General features: G+C 61.5%; 1 protein-coding gene across 18 annotated transcripts in view; it reads right to left on the bottom strand.

Moving 5' to 3' along the window:
* The window catches only part of JAKMIP3 (Janus kinase and microtubule interacting protein 3), an 89,428-nt gene that overhangs the window by 17,948 nt on the left and 57,279 nt on the right, over nucleotides 1-14,201 (bottom strand). For 6 of the 18 annotated variants that reach the window (XM_070781123.1, XM_070781121.1, XM_070781122.1 and 3 more), the window contains 14 exons: nucleotides 13,946-14,092; nucleotides 13,575-13,706; nucleotides 12,445-12,480; nucleotides 10,909-10,968; nucleotides 10,015-10,146; nucleotides 9,528-9,656; nucleotides 8,640-8,723; nucleotides 7,600-7,662; nucleotides 7,227-7,325; nucleotides 6,392-6,490; nucleotides 6,212-6,271; nucleotides 3,786-3,851; nucleotides 2,774-2,842; nucleotides 2,616-2,693 (listed from right to left, as the gene is read on the bottom strand). In XM_070781123.1, the coding sequence (XP_070637224.1) occupies nucleotides 2,616-2,693; nucleotides 2,774-2,842; nucleotides 3,786-3,851; nucleotides 6,212-6,271; nucleotides 6,392-6,490; nucleotides 7,227-7,325; nucleotides 7,600-7,662; nucleotides 8,640-8,723; nucleotides 9,528-9,656; nucleotides 10,015-10,146; nucleotides 10,909-10,968; nucleotides 12,445-12,480; nucleotides 13,575-13,706; nucleotides 13,946-14,092 (1,254 nt within the window). The remainder of the gene's footprint in view (nucleotides 1-2,615; nucleotides 2,694-2,773; nucleotides 2,843-3,785; nucleotides 3,852-6,211; nucleotides 6,272-6,391; nucleotides 6,491-7,226; nucleotides 7,326-7,599; nucleotides 7,663-8,639; nucleotides 8,724-9,527; nucleotides 9,657-10,014; nucleotides 10,147-10,908; nucleotides 10,969-12,444; nucleotides 12,481-13,574; nucleotides 13,707-13,945; nucleotides 14,093-14,201) is intronic. The other 12 variants (XM_070781124.1, XM_070781132.1, XM_070781118.1 and 9 more) reach the window with 3 other exon arrangements.

The following is a 14,201-nucleotide window of genomic DNA, read 5'->3' as shown; positions in this document are numbered from 1 at the left end:
TCACTCGGTCATGTCCGCCTCTTTGCGACTCCGTGGACTGCAGCATGCCAGGCGTCCCTGTCCTTCATCATCGCCCAGAGCTTGTGCAAACTCCTGCAGTATCACCCCCGTGCTGTCCCCAGGAGCCAAAACACAGACCTCGTTACAAATGATGAGGACTCAGCAGTTCAATCTGGAGCACTTTCAAAGCTTGTTCCTCGGGAAGTTTCACAGCTACAATCTTGAAACAGCCAAATTCTTCCCATCAAAAATCTACCCTCCCGAGAAAGAGAATATTTCCCATCGTATCAGTAGATAAGGATGTCGCAGTCATCAGTGACTGCAGTCCTCCAGCGCGAGCCCGAGAGCCCCGAGGGAGCTCGGGGAGGAAAGAATCGTCAGCCCGCAGCCACTCCCCACGGTGAACCCGAAGGAAGCTCAGGAAGTGAAAAGCGCAGGACAGCAGCCCGGGATGGCTGAGGTGCGTATGAAAGGAACGGTTGCAGTGAGCCCAGACTCTCGCATCTTCCCATACACAGAAAGGCACTAAATTCCTTAACTTAGGTTATCTTGTTTTCTTTAATGCACAATAATCTTTTGATGTTCAGACTACCTGCTCTTTCTTGCAAAACTGAATCTGCCTGCCATGTGGGAGACCTGGGTTTGATCCCCGGGTTGGGAAGGTCCCCTGGAGAAGGGAGAGGCTACCCACTCCAGTATTTTGGCCTAAAGAATTCCATGGACTGTACAGTCCATGCGGTCACAAAGAGTTGGACACTACTGAGTGACTTTCACTCGCCTCCTCTGAGCTGTTCTCTAAGAGTCACTTGAGATGCTGCCTCCTGGGCTTAAGTCCTAAAAATCTCCACTGAATAAAACATAACTATTAACTTTTAGGCTGTGACTGGTTTTCAGGTCGATGCTCCTCACAAATGAATGTTTCCTCTTCAGGCAAAGTGACTACTGGACGTCCTTTTGGCTGAGTAGACATTTTAGGAAATGGGGGGAAAGAGCCCTTTGTCCATGTTATTGTTCTTGACAGCTGCAAAGTCAACTGTCCCCAGTCAGCTGTCACAGCCAGCTCACACCACACATCAGCTGCCACTTCTTAGAGCAAAAGAGCTTAGTGCATTTAAGATAAACTCTGGCTTTCAGATAAAGGCAGCTGAGTGTGGGGCTTAACACGCACATCACAGTGACTTCATCCCAAGCCTGTGGGCGGAGATGGTCTGACCCTGCTCACTCAATGCAGCAGCTTGAGCCACGGCCACCCAGATGCCCAGAAGCTAGCTCTGTGCCCAGGGGCTGCCCCAGGGTGAGGCCCGCCCTTCCCCCTGAAATCCCAGGTGTGGCTCCAGTGCTCATGGCAGGGAGGGTGTGAAAGCTGGAAGGCCCGCCTGCCAAGGCATCCCAAGGTGACTAGGTGCCCCCTCCTGCACGGGGTTCTGTGAGTGGCAGATAAAATGGCTAATTGTCCAGCAGGAAGTGCAGGCTTAACTCGGCATCAAGGGAACCAGGGTTGGGGACTTCCTTGGTGGCCCAGAGGTTAAGCATCTGCCTTCCAATTCAGAGGATGCAGGTTCAATCCCCGGTCAGGGAACTAAGATCCCACATGTTGTGGGGTGACGAGAGAAGCCTTCCAGCAGCAGCATGGGGAGCCCGTGTGCCGCAGGAGGACCCAGTGGGGCCACAAGAGAAAAGAAAGAGAAAACCAGGGTGGACAGCACAGCATGCAGCCTACCTGCCAGCACTGGAGAGAGGGGGCCCCAGACGACGGCCCCCCGGGGAGCAGCCCTGACAGCCATCCCACTAGGGGTGCCCAGCGTCTCCGCGGCCCCACGGCATCCCCCGGGGCTGTGTGACAGAGCCCCCACCCGCCGTCCCAGGGTGACACTTTCTGCTCCTCCAGCCACCTTCAAGGGCCACGGGACAGCACCCTGCTCACAGCATACTCCACAGGCAGGGGACAGAGGCCCACGCCACCTGGAAGGACCGTCCTGCCTGTGACACTGACCTACAGGTGTGGCTTACTGTTGCAGAGGAAGCGTGGGCCCCGCTCCTGCAGGAAGCACCTCTGCTGAGCCCAGTCTGAGGAGCTAAGTGTGACATTGATTCAGGGGCCACCTTGAAACAGAAAGGCTGCCTGAGGTGCAAATGAAGTTTCTTCCCACGTCCTCCAGCTCACTTCAGTGAGGGCTCACTGACAGTAATGGAGAGAAGTGGGCTCTCGGGGTCGACCCCACACAGGGCCTCCCTTCAGGTCTGTCTGGGACAGGTCTCCTGCAGAGCAGGTGGGTGAGCAGCTCGTGATGCTGGTGGACAGGGAGAGATGATGGACAGACACTCAGCTATGCTCCTTTCATTCCTAAAGGCATCGTTTCAATAAATCCTATTTTCTCAGCTCAATTCAAATACCCACTTGACCTCTGCTCATTTGCCTGCACTCCTGGGGCCAAGGGTGGCCAAAGGGGCAGTAAGGCGTCCTCGGAACTCGCTGGGTCAGAGAGTGAGCCAGTCCTACGGGGCACAGGCTCTACCCAGGCAGGCCTGGGTCCACGTGGCCCCTGAGAAGCATGCTGGCCATGGGACACCTTCCCCGTTTCCGCCCAAACCCCGCGCGGCCGGGCGGCTCTCACCTTGTGAGCCTGGTCCAAGCACTGCTTCCGGTAGTCGAGCTCCTCGTCCAGGTAGCCCTTCTGCTTACTGAACAGCTCCTGGAATACAAGGGGACCCGCGTGTGGGCCTCGTGTCGGGGGCGTGGCGGCGCGGGGCTGCCGGCCGGGTGTGCACTCACCTTCTCGCTCTCTAGGTCCACCATCTTCCGCTGCAGGGCCGATTCCGTCTCCTCGATCTGCTGGAGCCACTGGGCACAGACAGAAGGTCCCGACAGCCGTGAGCCCCCGGGTCACCATTCGGTCAGCAGAGCCCACCTCCCCAGCCCCGGGGACACGGCCTGGGGGCATGCCCCGTCCTTCCCGCTCTTCCTTGGGGAGGGAGGGCTCAGCCCCTGCGGGAGTCAGAGCTGGGCGGGTGTCGTGGGCTCCGTGTGCCCAGCGTGCAGGCCAGGTCTGGGCCCCACCTCTCAGCCCCGCCTGGCGTCCAGGGAGCCTGCCTCACACCCCCCCGGGAGAGGAGCGGTGTCAGGAGGGCTGTGCTCCCAGGAGCTGGCCTCTGAACTCCTACTTATGGGCACAGCCCTCCACGCCCTGCTGGAGGCCTGTAGGACAGGGGTGCTCGCTGCAGGCCTACCAGTGGGTTCTGGCCACACATGGGGCGGGGCAGGGGGGACTAGGGGCAGGCGGGTGGTCCCGGGAGCAGGGAAGCCAGAGGGTGGGGAGCCCGGGTGGGCGGCCCCCAGAGGAGGGTCCCAGCAGGGCAAACAGAGGCAGACCAGGCAACAGCAGCGCGGCCACTGGAACGCCCGGCCGTGCGGGGTTTGGGCAGAAACGGGGAAGGTGTTCCATGGCCTGCGTGGTGCCTCAGGGGCCACGTGGACTCGGGCCTGCCTGGGAAGGGCCTGCGCCCAGTGTGACCAGCGTGGGCTCACTCTCTGAATTTCTCTAACAGACCCACCCTGACTCTGGCCTCTGGGGAAATCGGGGCAGAGCTAGCCTTGGGGAGACATGCCTGGTGGGTGCTGTCTGACCCATGTGTGTGCCAGGCCTCCTGAGCAGCCAGGCTTAGTGGACCCTGCCCCCCGCCAGCTTCCATCCCACCCCCTGGGGGCCCCCCCCTTCCAGGGAGAGCATCTCCTCTGAACTGAGCCAGAAAGGACCCAGCCCTCCCCCAAGCGCGTCCGCTGTTACCTTCTCGGCCAAGGTCAGGACTGTCCTGGCTTGTATGACGACCACTTGCTCCTCATTGGTCAGATTCTGCATTCAAGAGCGGAATTCTCATATGGTCAGGGGGAGTGCCTTCTGGGGTGGGGTGGGTGACAGGGCTGGGTGGGGGTGGGTGATGGGCGGTGGGTGGGGTGGGTGATGGGTGCTCAGTTCAGGGGTGAGTGACCAGCGCTGGGTGGGTGGTGGGGTGGGTGACGGGCGCTGGGTGGGTGGTTGGGTGGCTGGGTGATAGGTGCTGGGTGGGTGGATGCTGGGTGCTCAGTGGGGGGCTGAGTGACCGGCGCTGGTGGGTGGTGGGGTGGGTGACGGGCGCTGGGTGGGTGGCTGGGTGGCTGGGTGATGGGTGCCGGGTGGGTGGGTGCTGGGTGCTCAGTGCGGGGGCGGTGAGTGACCGGCGCTGGGTGGGTGGTGGGGTGGGTGACGGGCGCTGGGTGGGGGTGGGTGACCCAGTGTTCGGTGGGCATGGGGAAGATGGGGTCACAGCTAAATGTCACTGTCACTCACAGGCCCTTCCGGGAGGCTCGGACCCCCTTCGCTCTCGGCCTTGCTGACTCCCACCTAGCCTCTGGCTTGCCCCTCTGGCCCTCTCACTGCAGGCGACCATGCCTAAGTGGCCAGGGAGCAGGATGGGACAGTGGGTGGCGGAAAGAGCAGCCAGGCTTCCGCACTCTGTCCGGATTCTTACTCAAAGCCAGCTCTCCTCACGTGCGGCCTGAATTATTAAAGCACCGCTTACAAATGTGAAGCAAAGATCAACATCCCTGCTGCTTCGCCTTCTCCCTGCATGTTTTATTCATGCCTCACCCCAGTGGGCCCACCGGGGTGGTCCTTCTGGGAGGGTGACCCTGGCCTTGGGCTGGCGGGCCTCCTCAGAGGAGGTCCCACCTGCATGAGCACCAGGGGCTGGAGGGGGTGAGCCGGGTTGTCCCCACTGCGGGGCCCAGCTGGGGGCCGCCGGGGGGTCGCGGAGAGCAGAGACAAGGGGTGAGGAGCCTGCCAGGATCGCTGAGTTGAGTGATCCCTGGCTCCTTTAGGAGCCACCAGGGTCGCTGGCATATGAAACTGGCAGTGCGTCCTCTGCCCCCGTCTCTGAGGCCGCATGGTGGCTCCAGGGTACGCAACCTTGGTGCTCCCGGGAGGGCAGCTGCAGGGCTGGGGGACTGCGCAGGCCTGAGCTCGTCCTCGCTGGCCAACACGGCAGCTCTGTGCCCCTGGGTGGTGCCCTCTGGGGCCTCAGTCTCTCCAGCTGTGAACTGAAAGGCTCCCCGGAGCCCTTGGCGGGGCTGGTACTCGGGCTGAGCCCGGAGCACACGGCGAGGACGGCCATCCTACTGTGGCCCGCTGCCTCCGCTGCCCACAGCCGAGGTGGAGCGAGGGCTCCGACCTAGGGTCGGGGGCGCGGCAGGTAGGCCAGGAGGGCCTCCCTGTGGAAGCCAGCCCTCCCTTCCCCCTTCCCGCTTCCCACCTAAAGGGCGGGGCGGGGGCAGGGAGGAGGGGTCCCTATCAGCAGGGCCCTGAACACTCGGAGCTGCTGGGAGCACTGGCCCTGAGGGTGTGCACAAGCACCTGGGTTTTGGTACACATGCGTGAGTGTTTGTGCGTGTGTGTGTGCTTGCACGCGTTTTCCCTCCATCTCTCACGTGAGGTGCACCTGTCCTGTGCTTTGATCTCTCTTGAGCACAGCGAGCAGGATGTGGAGCCCAGGGTGCTTCACAAGGAGACCGTGTACTTGTGAGGGGACCTTGTGAGGGGACATTCTGGGGTGTGCACTGGGGCCTCTGCCAGCACAGAAGGTCCCCCCTCACCATCGGGCGGGGGCTTAACAAGTACAGGAGGGGCCATGGGGGTGAACAGAGAACAGATGGAAGGGTGGCCAGCATGGATGCAGGGACGATGGGTGGAGGGTGGATGGAGGGGTGCAGTCACTCATTCAGCAATTCACATTCTTTTGAGGAACTTGCTGTAGAGATTGGGACTCTGCCCTAAGTGAGATTCGGAGAGTATTCATAGGCTCTGCCCCTCTGCCAAAACTAGGTGGGAAGCTCTGAGTTGGAGCAGTCTAAGTCGGACACGACTGAGCGCTGACGGACTAAACTGAACTGAAGGCACCTTAAGGGCCCCCAGGCCCCAGCCCCACCAAGGATGTGGAACAACTTCAGGACCGAGAGGGATTCAGAAACTGAGAACACGGGGCCAGAAGCGTCTCTGCTGGAGGAATCGGGCGCACTGTGAGAAAGAACGGAGTTTCTCCTAAACGCCAGAGGGCTGGTCAGCAGCTCTGGAGGCGGGAGCTCACGGGGCAGGGGCCGGGCACCGCGGGACTCACAGGGGCCCTGGGCCGTGCAGGGCGGCGCACGGGGAGGCATGCACAAGTCAGGAGAGCGACCTACACTTACGGCGTTGTCCCCCAGCAGGTCCAGCTTCTTCATCAGCTCCGAGACCAGGATGTCCTAGAAGCAGAGAGACAACCGTGCTGGGCCCGGCGCCGCGGCGGGGCGGGGCGGGGCGGGGCAGGCGGGAGGGCGGGGCCAGGGAGGGGGGCGGGGCCAGGGGGCGGGGCCGGGCGTTACCGTCACGCCTTCCGCCTCGCAGTACGCCTGCAGGGGGCTCTTCCCGTCCACGAAGGGCGTGTGGTGGAAGGTGATGGCGGGTGACTTCCTCTCCCTCTCCTAAGACAGACAGCAGAAGGCTGGGCACACGGGGGTCCCCGCCCTCCTGGGAGGGCAGTGCGGGCCCCCCCCGCCCCGGGGACACCGTGAGAATATAAAGTCCACTGAACACAGTTAACGTGGTCTTTGTGAAAATGAGACCCTGGCTGCCGCAGCAGTGGTCACCCCCTTCGGACCTGCCCAGGGGAGCCTGAGTGGACGCTGACGGGAGCAAGTGGGGACCTCCGAGCCCAGATGGCCCCTGGGGACTGGCTCCCGCCTGGGAGCCCTGTCATCTGATGCCCGGAGGGACGGGGACAAAGGGAGGGCCCGGAGCTGTGTGTGGACACTCCTGCTCTGCTTTTTGTTTTCCTCCAAGTGACACGGCAGGACTCACAGCCTGGGTGGCACCGGCTCGGGACAGCTCCCTGCCACGACCACTGCTGCCCCTGCCCCCCACCCCTGCCCCCCAGCTCTGCCCCCACCTCCCCACCCCTGCCCCTGCCCCCCCCCACCCCTGCCCCTGCCTCCAACTCCATCCCCTGCCCCACCCCTGCCCCTGCCCCCCACCCCATCCCCTGCCCCACACCCCTGCCCCACACCCCATCCCGTCTCCTCACCCCTGCCCCCCACCCCTGCCCCACACCCCATCCTGTCTCCTCACCCCTGCCCCCCACCCCATCCCCTGCCCCCCACCCCTGCCCCTGCCCCCCACCCCTGTCCCCCACCCCATCCGCTGCCCCCCAAAGCCCCACACCTCCAGCTCCAGGATCCGGAACTCCAGCAGCTCGTTTTGGTCCTTCGCATCCTGGACTTCATGTTTTAACCGAGCCTCTTCTGTCTCCATTTGTTTAATCTATAAAACAAAAAACAGGAGGCATCCTGGAGGCCACCGGAGGCCAGCCCTGGCTCCCCTGACAGCTGCTGGCATTGCAGGGACAGCTGACTGGCCCAGGCCCCCCGTCCGGAGCCGTCCCTCCAGGGTGAGTCCACACAGGGCCTTGTGGCAGAGGTGCTGCCCAGGTGGGTCCCCAGCCCTGGGCAGCAGGTGGGCAGGTGGGCAGGTGGGGATTCCTGTCTTTCCAGGAAAGCAGCGGGCCTCTCAAACAGACGGGGTGGGGCGGCTGTACCTTTTCCACAAGCTCCTGATTTCTCCGAAACAGCGCTTGCTTCTCTTCAATCCACTTCATATCCTTGAAAAGGAAATTGAAGTCGAGAAATAAATGCACTGAAGGATGCAGCTCTGATTTACATCACGGTTCAGCAGGACAGAGATTGTGACGAAAGGACTACACCCAGCTTCCGAAGTAACTGAGAGTGGAGCGCCTGTCCAGTGGCTGATGAAAACCCAGGTTCGCCCATTTTCTTGGAGGGTCTCCGATAGAGGTGGACGGCACCCAGGTTTGTCTGAGCCAAGGCCAGGCACCCGCATGGACGTCACAGGTCCAGGGGACCCAAACACGTAGCCAGCGGGAGCCAGGGGGTTGAGCTGGTGTGGAGAGAACAGGTGTGGTGCCTGGGTGATCGCGGGGGTCTCTGCACTGGATTTGAGGCCTCGGGCACTCCGGCGAGGCTGTGGCAGTGAGGTGGGGCAGTCACTCAGGTTCTTGCCCTGGCTGTCCGTCCAGCCATGCACCGGGCAGTCGACACCCCAGGGCCTCTGTGGGTCTGCACTGCACTTGGCTGTGAGCCGGGCCATCTCTCACCTGCACCCTCCCAGCCCCCATAGACATCCTCCGGCATCGTCCTGTGTCTGGACCATCCACAGGCTGGGGGCTGCTCAGAGAACATGGACGGAGGCCCTTCCCTGGGATCTGAGGAGCCCACAGGTGCTGGCAGTCCCAGGGACTGAGGGGAGTGGTAACAAAGCCCTGGGACCTGGGCTCCCGGCCCTGAGTGAGGAGGCGGATGGGAGCTCCGGTCAAGCCCAGAGAGGCTTGGTCAGGGGAATTCGTGCCTCGTCCTGGGCTTACTGTGGAATTCTTCCAAATACACGTTGCTTCCGCTTTTAAGTCTTTTACTGAGGTGTGATATAAACACAGCAGAGGGAGCTGGGGAGCCCGTCTTCAGCGTGCAGACGAAGATTCTCACCAAGTACACACCCGAAGGCCACCGCCCTCACGGGAGCATGGCAGCCCGGGGGCCCCGGGGCCCAGGCCCGCGGGCTCACCTGCCCCTGCTCGGCCAGGGCCTTCTGCAGGTCCTCGATGCGCGCCTGCGCCCGCTGTGCATCCGCCTGCAGCTGCTCACGGGTCTGTAGGATGGGAGGAGACATACATCAAACTTTCCCTAAGAGCTGGGCGGCCCCCTCAGACCTGACTTTCAGGACACTGCCTGCCAACAAGGCGTGCTCTGGAATAAAGGGAGAACTTGGAGGCTTAGCGACTTTGCTTAGATTATAGGGGATGATCTGTGGGTTCATTTGGGAGATTATTTGGGGAAATCCTCACTTACAGGATGATGGAGGAGGCTTGAGCAGCTGGGTGCTGGCCGGAGGGGGTTGGCTTAGTCCCGGGGACGACAAAGACCGGGACACATACAGCCGGGTGGCTGAGCGACCTGCCCGGCACAGCCCCCAGGCACCTCCTTCCCTTCTGGAGCCTCTGGCCGCCCTGGGTTCACCTCCTTTTCCGGACTTCGCTTTCCCTTTCTTCCCCAGAGCCCGTCCTCCTTTAGAAGCCCTGGGCTCCCTGTTGCATGAATGTCTTCTGCCCAGCCCGTCTTCTACGGGCTTCGCCCTCCCTGGAGTTCACCTGCTGTCACAGGGGCCGGGCCGCAGGGCACTTCATCTCGATGGGTGCCCTGGCTCCCTGGGAATGGCTTTCAGGGCAAATGGACGAGAGCGGTGAGATGCCTCAACTCGGGAGGGCAGGGCAGCCCGCCTTGGCCTGGGCCCACCCGCTGCCAAGTGACGGCCAGAGCGGCATCCCTGGGGCCTGACCGTGATCGCAGGAGGGGAGGGCCCGGCCCGGAAGGCGCATGTGTCCCTGCCGAGGCCGGGGGGCAAGCGGGGAGCCCGGCAGAAGCCGGAACGTCGTGGAGTGGAAGTCAGTTAGACCTTAACTTCTCGCTCTGCGTCCAGCGTCCCTCCGACCTGCTCCTGCAGCAACGCGTAGGCCCGCTGCAGGGCCTGGTACTCCATGGTCAGCTGGCGGAACCGCAGCTCTGTCTCCTCCTTGGCCATGCCCTGGAGAGGCGCACGGAGACACCACGTCAGCCACGCCTCTGCCTGGGAACCACGTGGGAGACGGGCCCTGACCCCTGGGGTGAATGGCCGAGCTGGCTGCTCAGATAAGCCTCTTGGGCCAGCAGCTGGGGCCAGGGACTCAGCTGGGGCCCACCTGCCGTGGTCCTGACCCTGCACCCTGGGTGCTGGTGCCCACCCGCTGCTGGGTGGTTCAGGCTGCCCCCTTGAGAGGGTGGGAGCGCTCTGTACCACTCTGCAGAGGGGACCCAGTACAGTGATGTGAAGCAGACAGGGGCGTGTGTGTGAAGGTGGGACAGGAGCAGCCAGGCGGGCCTGTCCTGAAGCCCTGTGAGGTTACCTCCTCCAGGTCGTCGTCTGGGGTGCACGGGGTCTGGTCTGTCCTGTCTGTTTGGTAAGAGATGGAAGAACCGTCGGACTCCAGAGAAGCCTCTTCATCATATCCAAAGAAGGTCTCCACGACAACCGGCTTCTGAGCAAAAGGGACCATGTTAATCCAAACCCAGACCACTGGCTGGCCGAGCTGCCAGCTCTGTAGGGGCCTCCTCTGCTGCCCAGCACTCGGGTGTCTATCCTGGACTGTCCCCTGGTGCTGCTCAGGCCACCAACCTCGACCAAGGCCTCCACTATCTTACCTGGGCTGGTAGAGTGCAGAGTGGGACACGGTCCTCCTAACGGCCTTTCTAGGGGCCAGACAAACCTGTATTTGTGCCTAGGAGTATCTACCGGCCTGTATGAGGATCACTGTTGGTTGTTCCAAAACCAAACCAAAAAACGTATTTTGTAAAAAGCAAGTTAGATCCTTTGGGAATATTCTGGGAATGTTCCCAAATCTCATTTAATAAAAATCACAGGTTTACCAAAAAGGACTGTGCCTCAAAGAAACACCCCAGGTCTATCAAGTTCCCAAGGAGTGCGGGTCTGCAGGGAAAGGACACAGGGAGGCCGCCTGCATCCTGATGCAGGCGCCAGCGGTGGGAGGGCCAGGCCCCTGGCTAATTCCTCCTACTCGTTATTACTGTCATGAACCCACGTCTCCTCTTGGAAATTTAAAGGAAACCAGGTTGGGTTTTTTTAATTTAAAGTATAGAGTACTCGCTCTGGGTCATGTTTTGGTTACTTCATAATAACAATTTTTAGAAGTAAGGAAACCATTTTCTCTTCACCTCTGAAGGAAGAGGTTCTTTCCTGTTAAACGACTTTTTAAAAATACACATTTCATGTAGTCGTTTACCTTGGGGAGTTTCGCCATTTTCTTTCTTTGTTTCCGATATCTTAAAAGCTTATCACGTTCCTGCAAAAACCAGTTGAGATTTTTTGAGTTGTTGATGGGCTCTGCCAGGTTTAAATGCACAGGTTAGTATTTCCGGGTCATCATCTGAGCAGACAGGGTGGTCTCAGGACCAGCCGGTGGTCCGCCGTGTTCACCAGTTCAGGGCAGTTTGCTCTGAGAGTTTGGATGGTGCATCTTCCCAGCCTGGGCAGGAACAGGAACCGAGGCCTGGGTCTCTCTGAGCTCACTGTCTGGGGCTTCCTCCCCATCTGGGGTGGAAGGAACCCTGTGGGGCAGGGGGTTGAGGGGCACACACTGAAATGGAAATTTGAGAAGGACGGAGGGCCCAGCCTTCTCCACTCGCCCAGAGGTGACGTCCACACGGTGGAGCCAGGCCTTTTCTCTTCAGAGCGCTAGGCTGCGTATGTGGGACCATGTAGGAGCCAGCCAGGCCGTGGGGGCTGAGTGCCCTGGGGTAGGAGGGGGACCCAGTTCTGAACCATAAATACCACCTGGGACACTGCCCGTTTCCCTGGCATCTGTGCAACCCTAACGGGTGGGCTCTCGGTTACCACGGCGAAGTTTCTGGGCAGGCAGCACTGGGACCACGGAACCACCCCCGCCCGAGTGTGCGGCTGCTTCCAGCTGCACCAGGAGAAACCATAGGCACAGGGGACCCAGGAAGTGGGAGAGTTGTAGGCGGGGACGGTGAGGGGATGGGAGGGGCTGTAGGCGGGGACGCTGGGGGGTGGGAGGGGCTGTAGGCGGGGACGCTGGGGTAGTGGGAGGGGCTGTAGAGGGGACGCTGAGGGGGTGGGAGGGGCTGTAGGCGGGGACACTGAGGGAGTGGGAGGGGCTGTAGGAGGGGATGCTGAGGAGATGGGAGGAGCTGTAGGTGGGGATAGTGGGAGGAGTGCGAGGGCTGTAGGAGGGGACGCTGAGGGAGTGGGAGGGGCCGTGGGCGGGGATGGTGGGGGAGTGGGAGGGGCCATAGGCGGGGACGCTGAGGGAGTGGGAGGGGCTGTAGGCGGGGCCGGTGAGGGAGTGGGAGGGGCTGTATGAGGGGACGCTGGGGAGTGGGAGGGGCTGTAGGTGGGGATGGTGGGGAGTGGGAGGGGCTGTAGGAGGGGACGCTGGGGAGTGGGAGGGGCTGTAGGTGGGGATGGTGGGGAGTGGGAGGGGCTGTGGGCGGGGACTGTGAGGGACTGTAGGAGGGGACGGTGGGGGAGTGGGAGGGGCTGTGGGCGGGGACTGTGAGGGAGTGGGAGGGGCTGTGGGCGGGGACTGTGAGGGACTGTGAGGGGCCGTAGAAGGGGACGGTGGGGGAGTGGGAGGGGCTGTGGGCGGGGACTGTGAGGGAGTGGGAGGGGCCGCAGGAGGGGACGGTGGGGGAGTGGGAGGGGCTGTAGGCCGGGACGCTGAGGGAAGTTGAGGGGCTGTAGGAGCGGCTGGTGAGGGCAGTGGGAGGGATGTAGGTGAGATGCTGAGGGCACTTACTAACACGCTCTTCACGTAGCCAGCGGTCTCCAGGGTCTGGAAGACAGGAGGGACCTTGGAGACTTAGGGTCACAGACCTTGCCCGCGCAAGCCCCAGGGTCCCGCCGGCCCCCAGTCTCTCCCCTTCCCTATGAAGATTCCCGTGGCTCTCCTCAGACCCTTCCCTGAGAGGGCGGGCTTCCCTGGGCTTGGTCCTTCCTCCCTAGGCTGACGCCGCAGGGGGAGAGCCTTCAGAGGCAGGGGTGGGAGTGCATTTGGAGCCAGGGTGCTTTCCTTTTCCTCTTCCCCTCGTGTATTCCTATTATTGAGGGGATGGACGGTCACTGGCCACTGAAGGGACGAGAGCACTGACCTCAGGCCCTGCCGGAAGGCTGGGTGGCCAGAGCCCATCCTGACCACTGGGCGGGAAGTGGCAGAGAGCTCCGCTGCTGTCCTCTCTTCAGCCCCCACCCCACCACCCCCGCCACCAGCAAGGGCACAGAACGACCCGAGCAGCTGGTTCTGACCTGATCTGACCTTGGAGTCCGTCTGGGTCCCACAGACTAGGAGGTGCCCTAATGAGGGTAACTGGATGGGGGTCTGAGGAAGGACTATTGGAAAAGCTGTGCTGGGGGTGGGGGTTGCAGGGAGAGGGGGACGTAGATGGAGGCTGGGTCCCCAGAAAGACATGCCCACACCCCATCGCCAGACCTGGGGCTGTGGCCTTTGGAAATGGGGTCTGTGCAATCTGGCTAGGTTATGGATCTTGAGAGGAGACCATCCTGGGTGGGGATGGGCGGTGCCCAGAGAAGGGGAGGGGGCTGGGAAGATGGCTGAGATCAAAGGAACGTGGTTGGCGGCCATCGGAAGCTTCCTGTCCTCCCCAGCACCCCTGGCGGGAGCCCGGCCCTATCCCACCCTGACTCTGGATCCTGCCTCCAACGCTGTGAGAGGCCTGGGGTGGACACAGGCAGTGTTGCTGCTCTGAGAGCCCCAATCCTGAAGGTGAGGAAGGGGAGGGATTTGGAGGGGCAGGAGCCAACCGCTGGGGAGAGACTTGGCCCATGTTGTGGGTGCCGGGTGCACTGTGGGCATCAGAGAGGGGTGGGTCTGAGAGCGGGGCCAGCGGGTGGGTGGCGCCCAGCGGTCACCTTGGAGAGCTCGTCTATGAGGTGCTGCTGCTCGACGATCTGCAACTTCAGGAAGTCCACGTCCCGCTCGTCCTGACTCTGATCCAGGTCGTTCAGGGAGCTGGGTCTCCGTATGATCCCTGCTCTCTGCCTCTGAAAACCAGACAGACCACACAACATGTGGAGTGAGGTGCCCGACCGCTGAAGGGCAGCTGGGGTCTCCTCACCCTGCCTGCCTGTACCTCAGAAGCCCTGTCACTGGTCACCCCACTGGTCACGGGCCTCCCTGCCGGCGAGCTCCCAGCCCCACAGACGCCCGTGAGACCAAAGCCTTGATCTTGCTATCAGACCTCGCGTAGAAGAGGCTAGTTACACAAAAGTGGGCTCCTTACCATCTCTATGTTCTCCTGGGTGACAAATTTTAACTTGTTTTCCATCCGACGTAAACTGTGGGACAGATCTTCGTTCTTCCGAGTAAGGCGTTTGTTTTTGTCCAGCAATGGCTTGTACTGACTTTCAGCTTCCCTTACACGCTTTAACTGAAAGACAAGATTAATTATATATTACGATGTTTAAAAGCATCACAGAGAACCAGCAGCCTCCAAACAGAGGTGTTAAAGCAAGCAGAACAAGCCTTGTGTTCCATGG

The sequence above is a fragment of the Bos indicus genome, chromosome 26, assembly GCF_029378745.1.
Source record: "Bos indicus isolate NIAB-ARS_2022 breed Sahiwal x Tharparkar chromosome 26, NIAB-ARS_B.indTharparkar_mat_pri_1.0, whole genome shotgun sequence".
Lineage (NCBI taxonomy): Eukaryota > Metazoa > Chordata > Mammalia > Artiodactyla > Bovidae > Bos > Bos indicus.
Note: the sequence above shows the minus strand (reverse complement) of the source record. Positions and strands in the feature narration are given on the sequence as shown.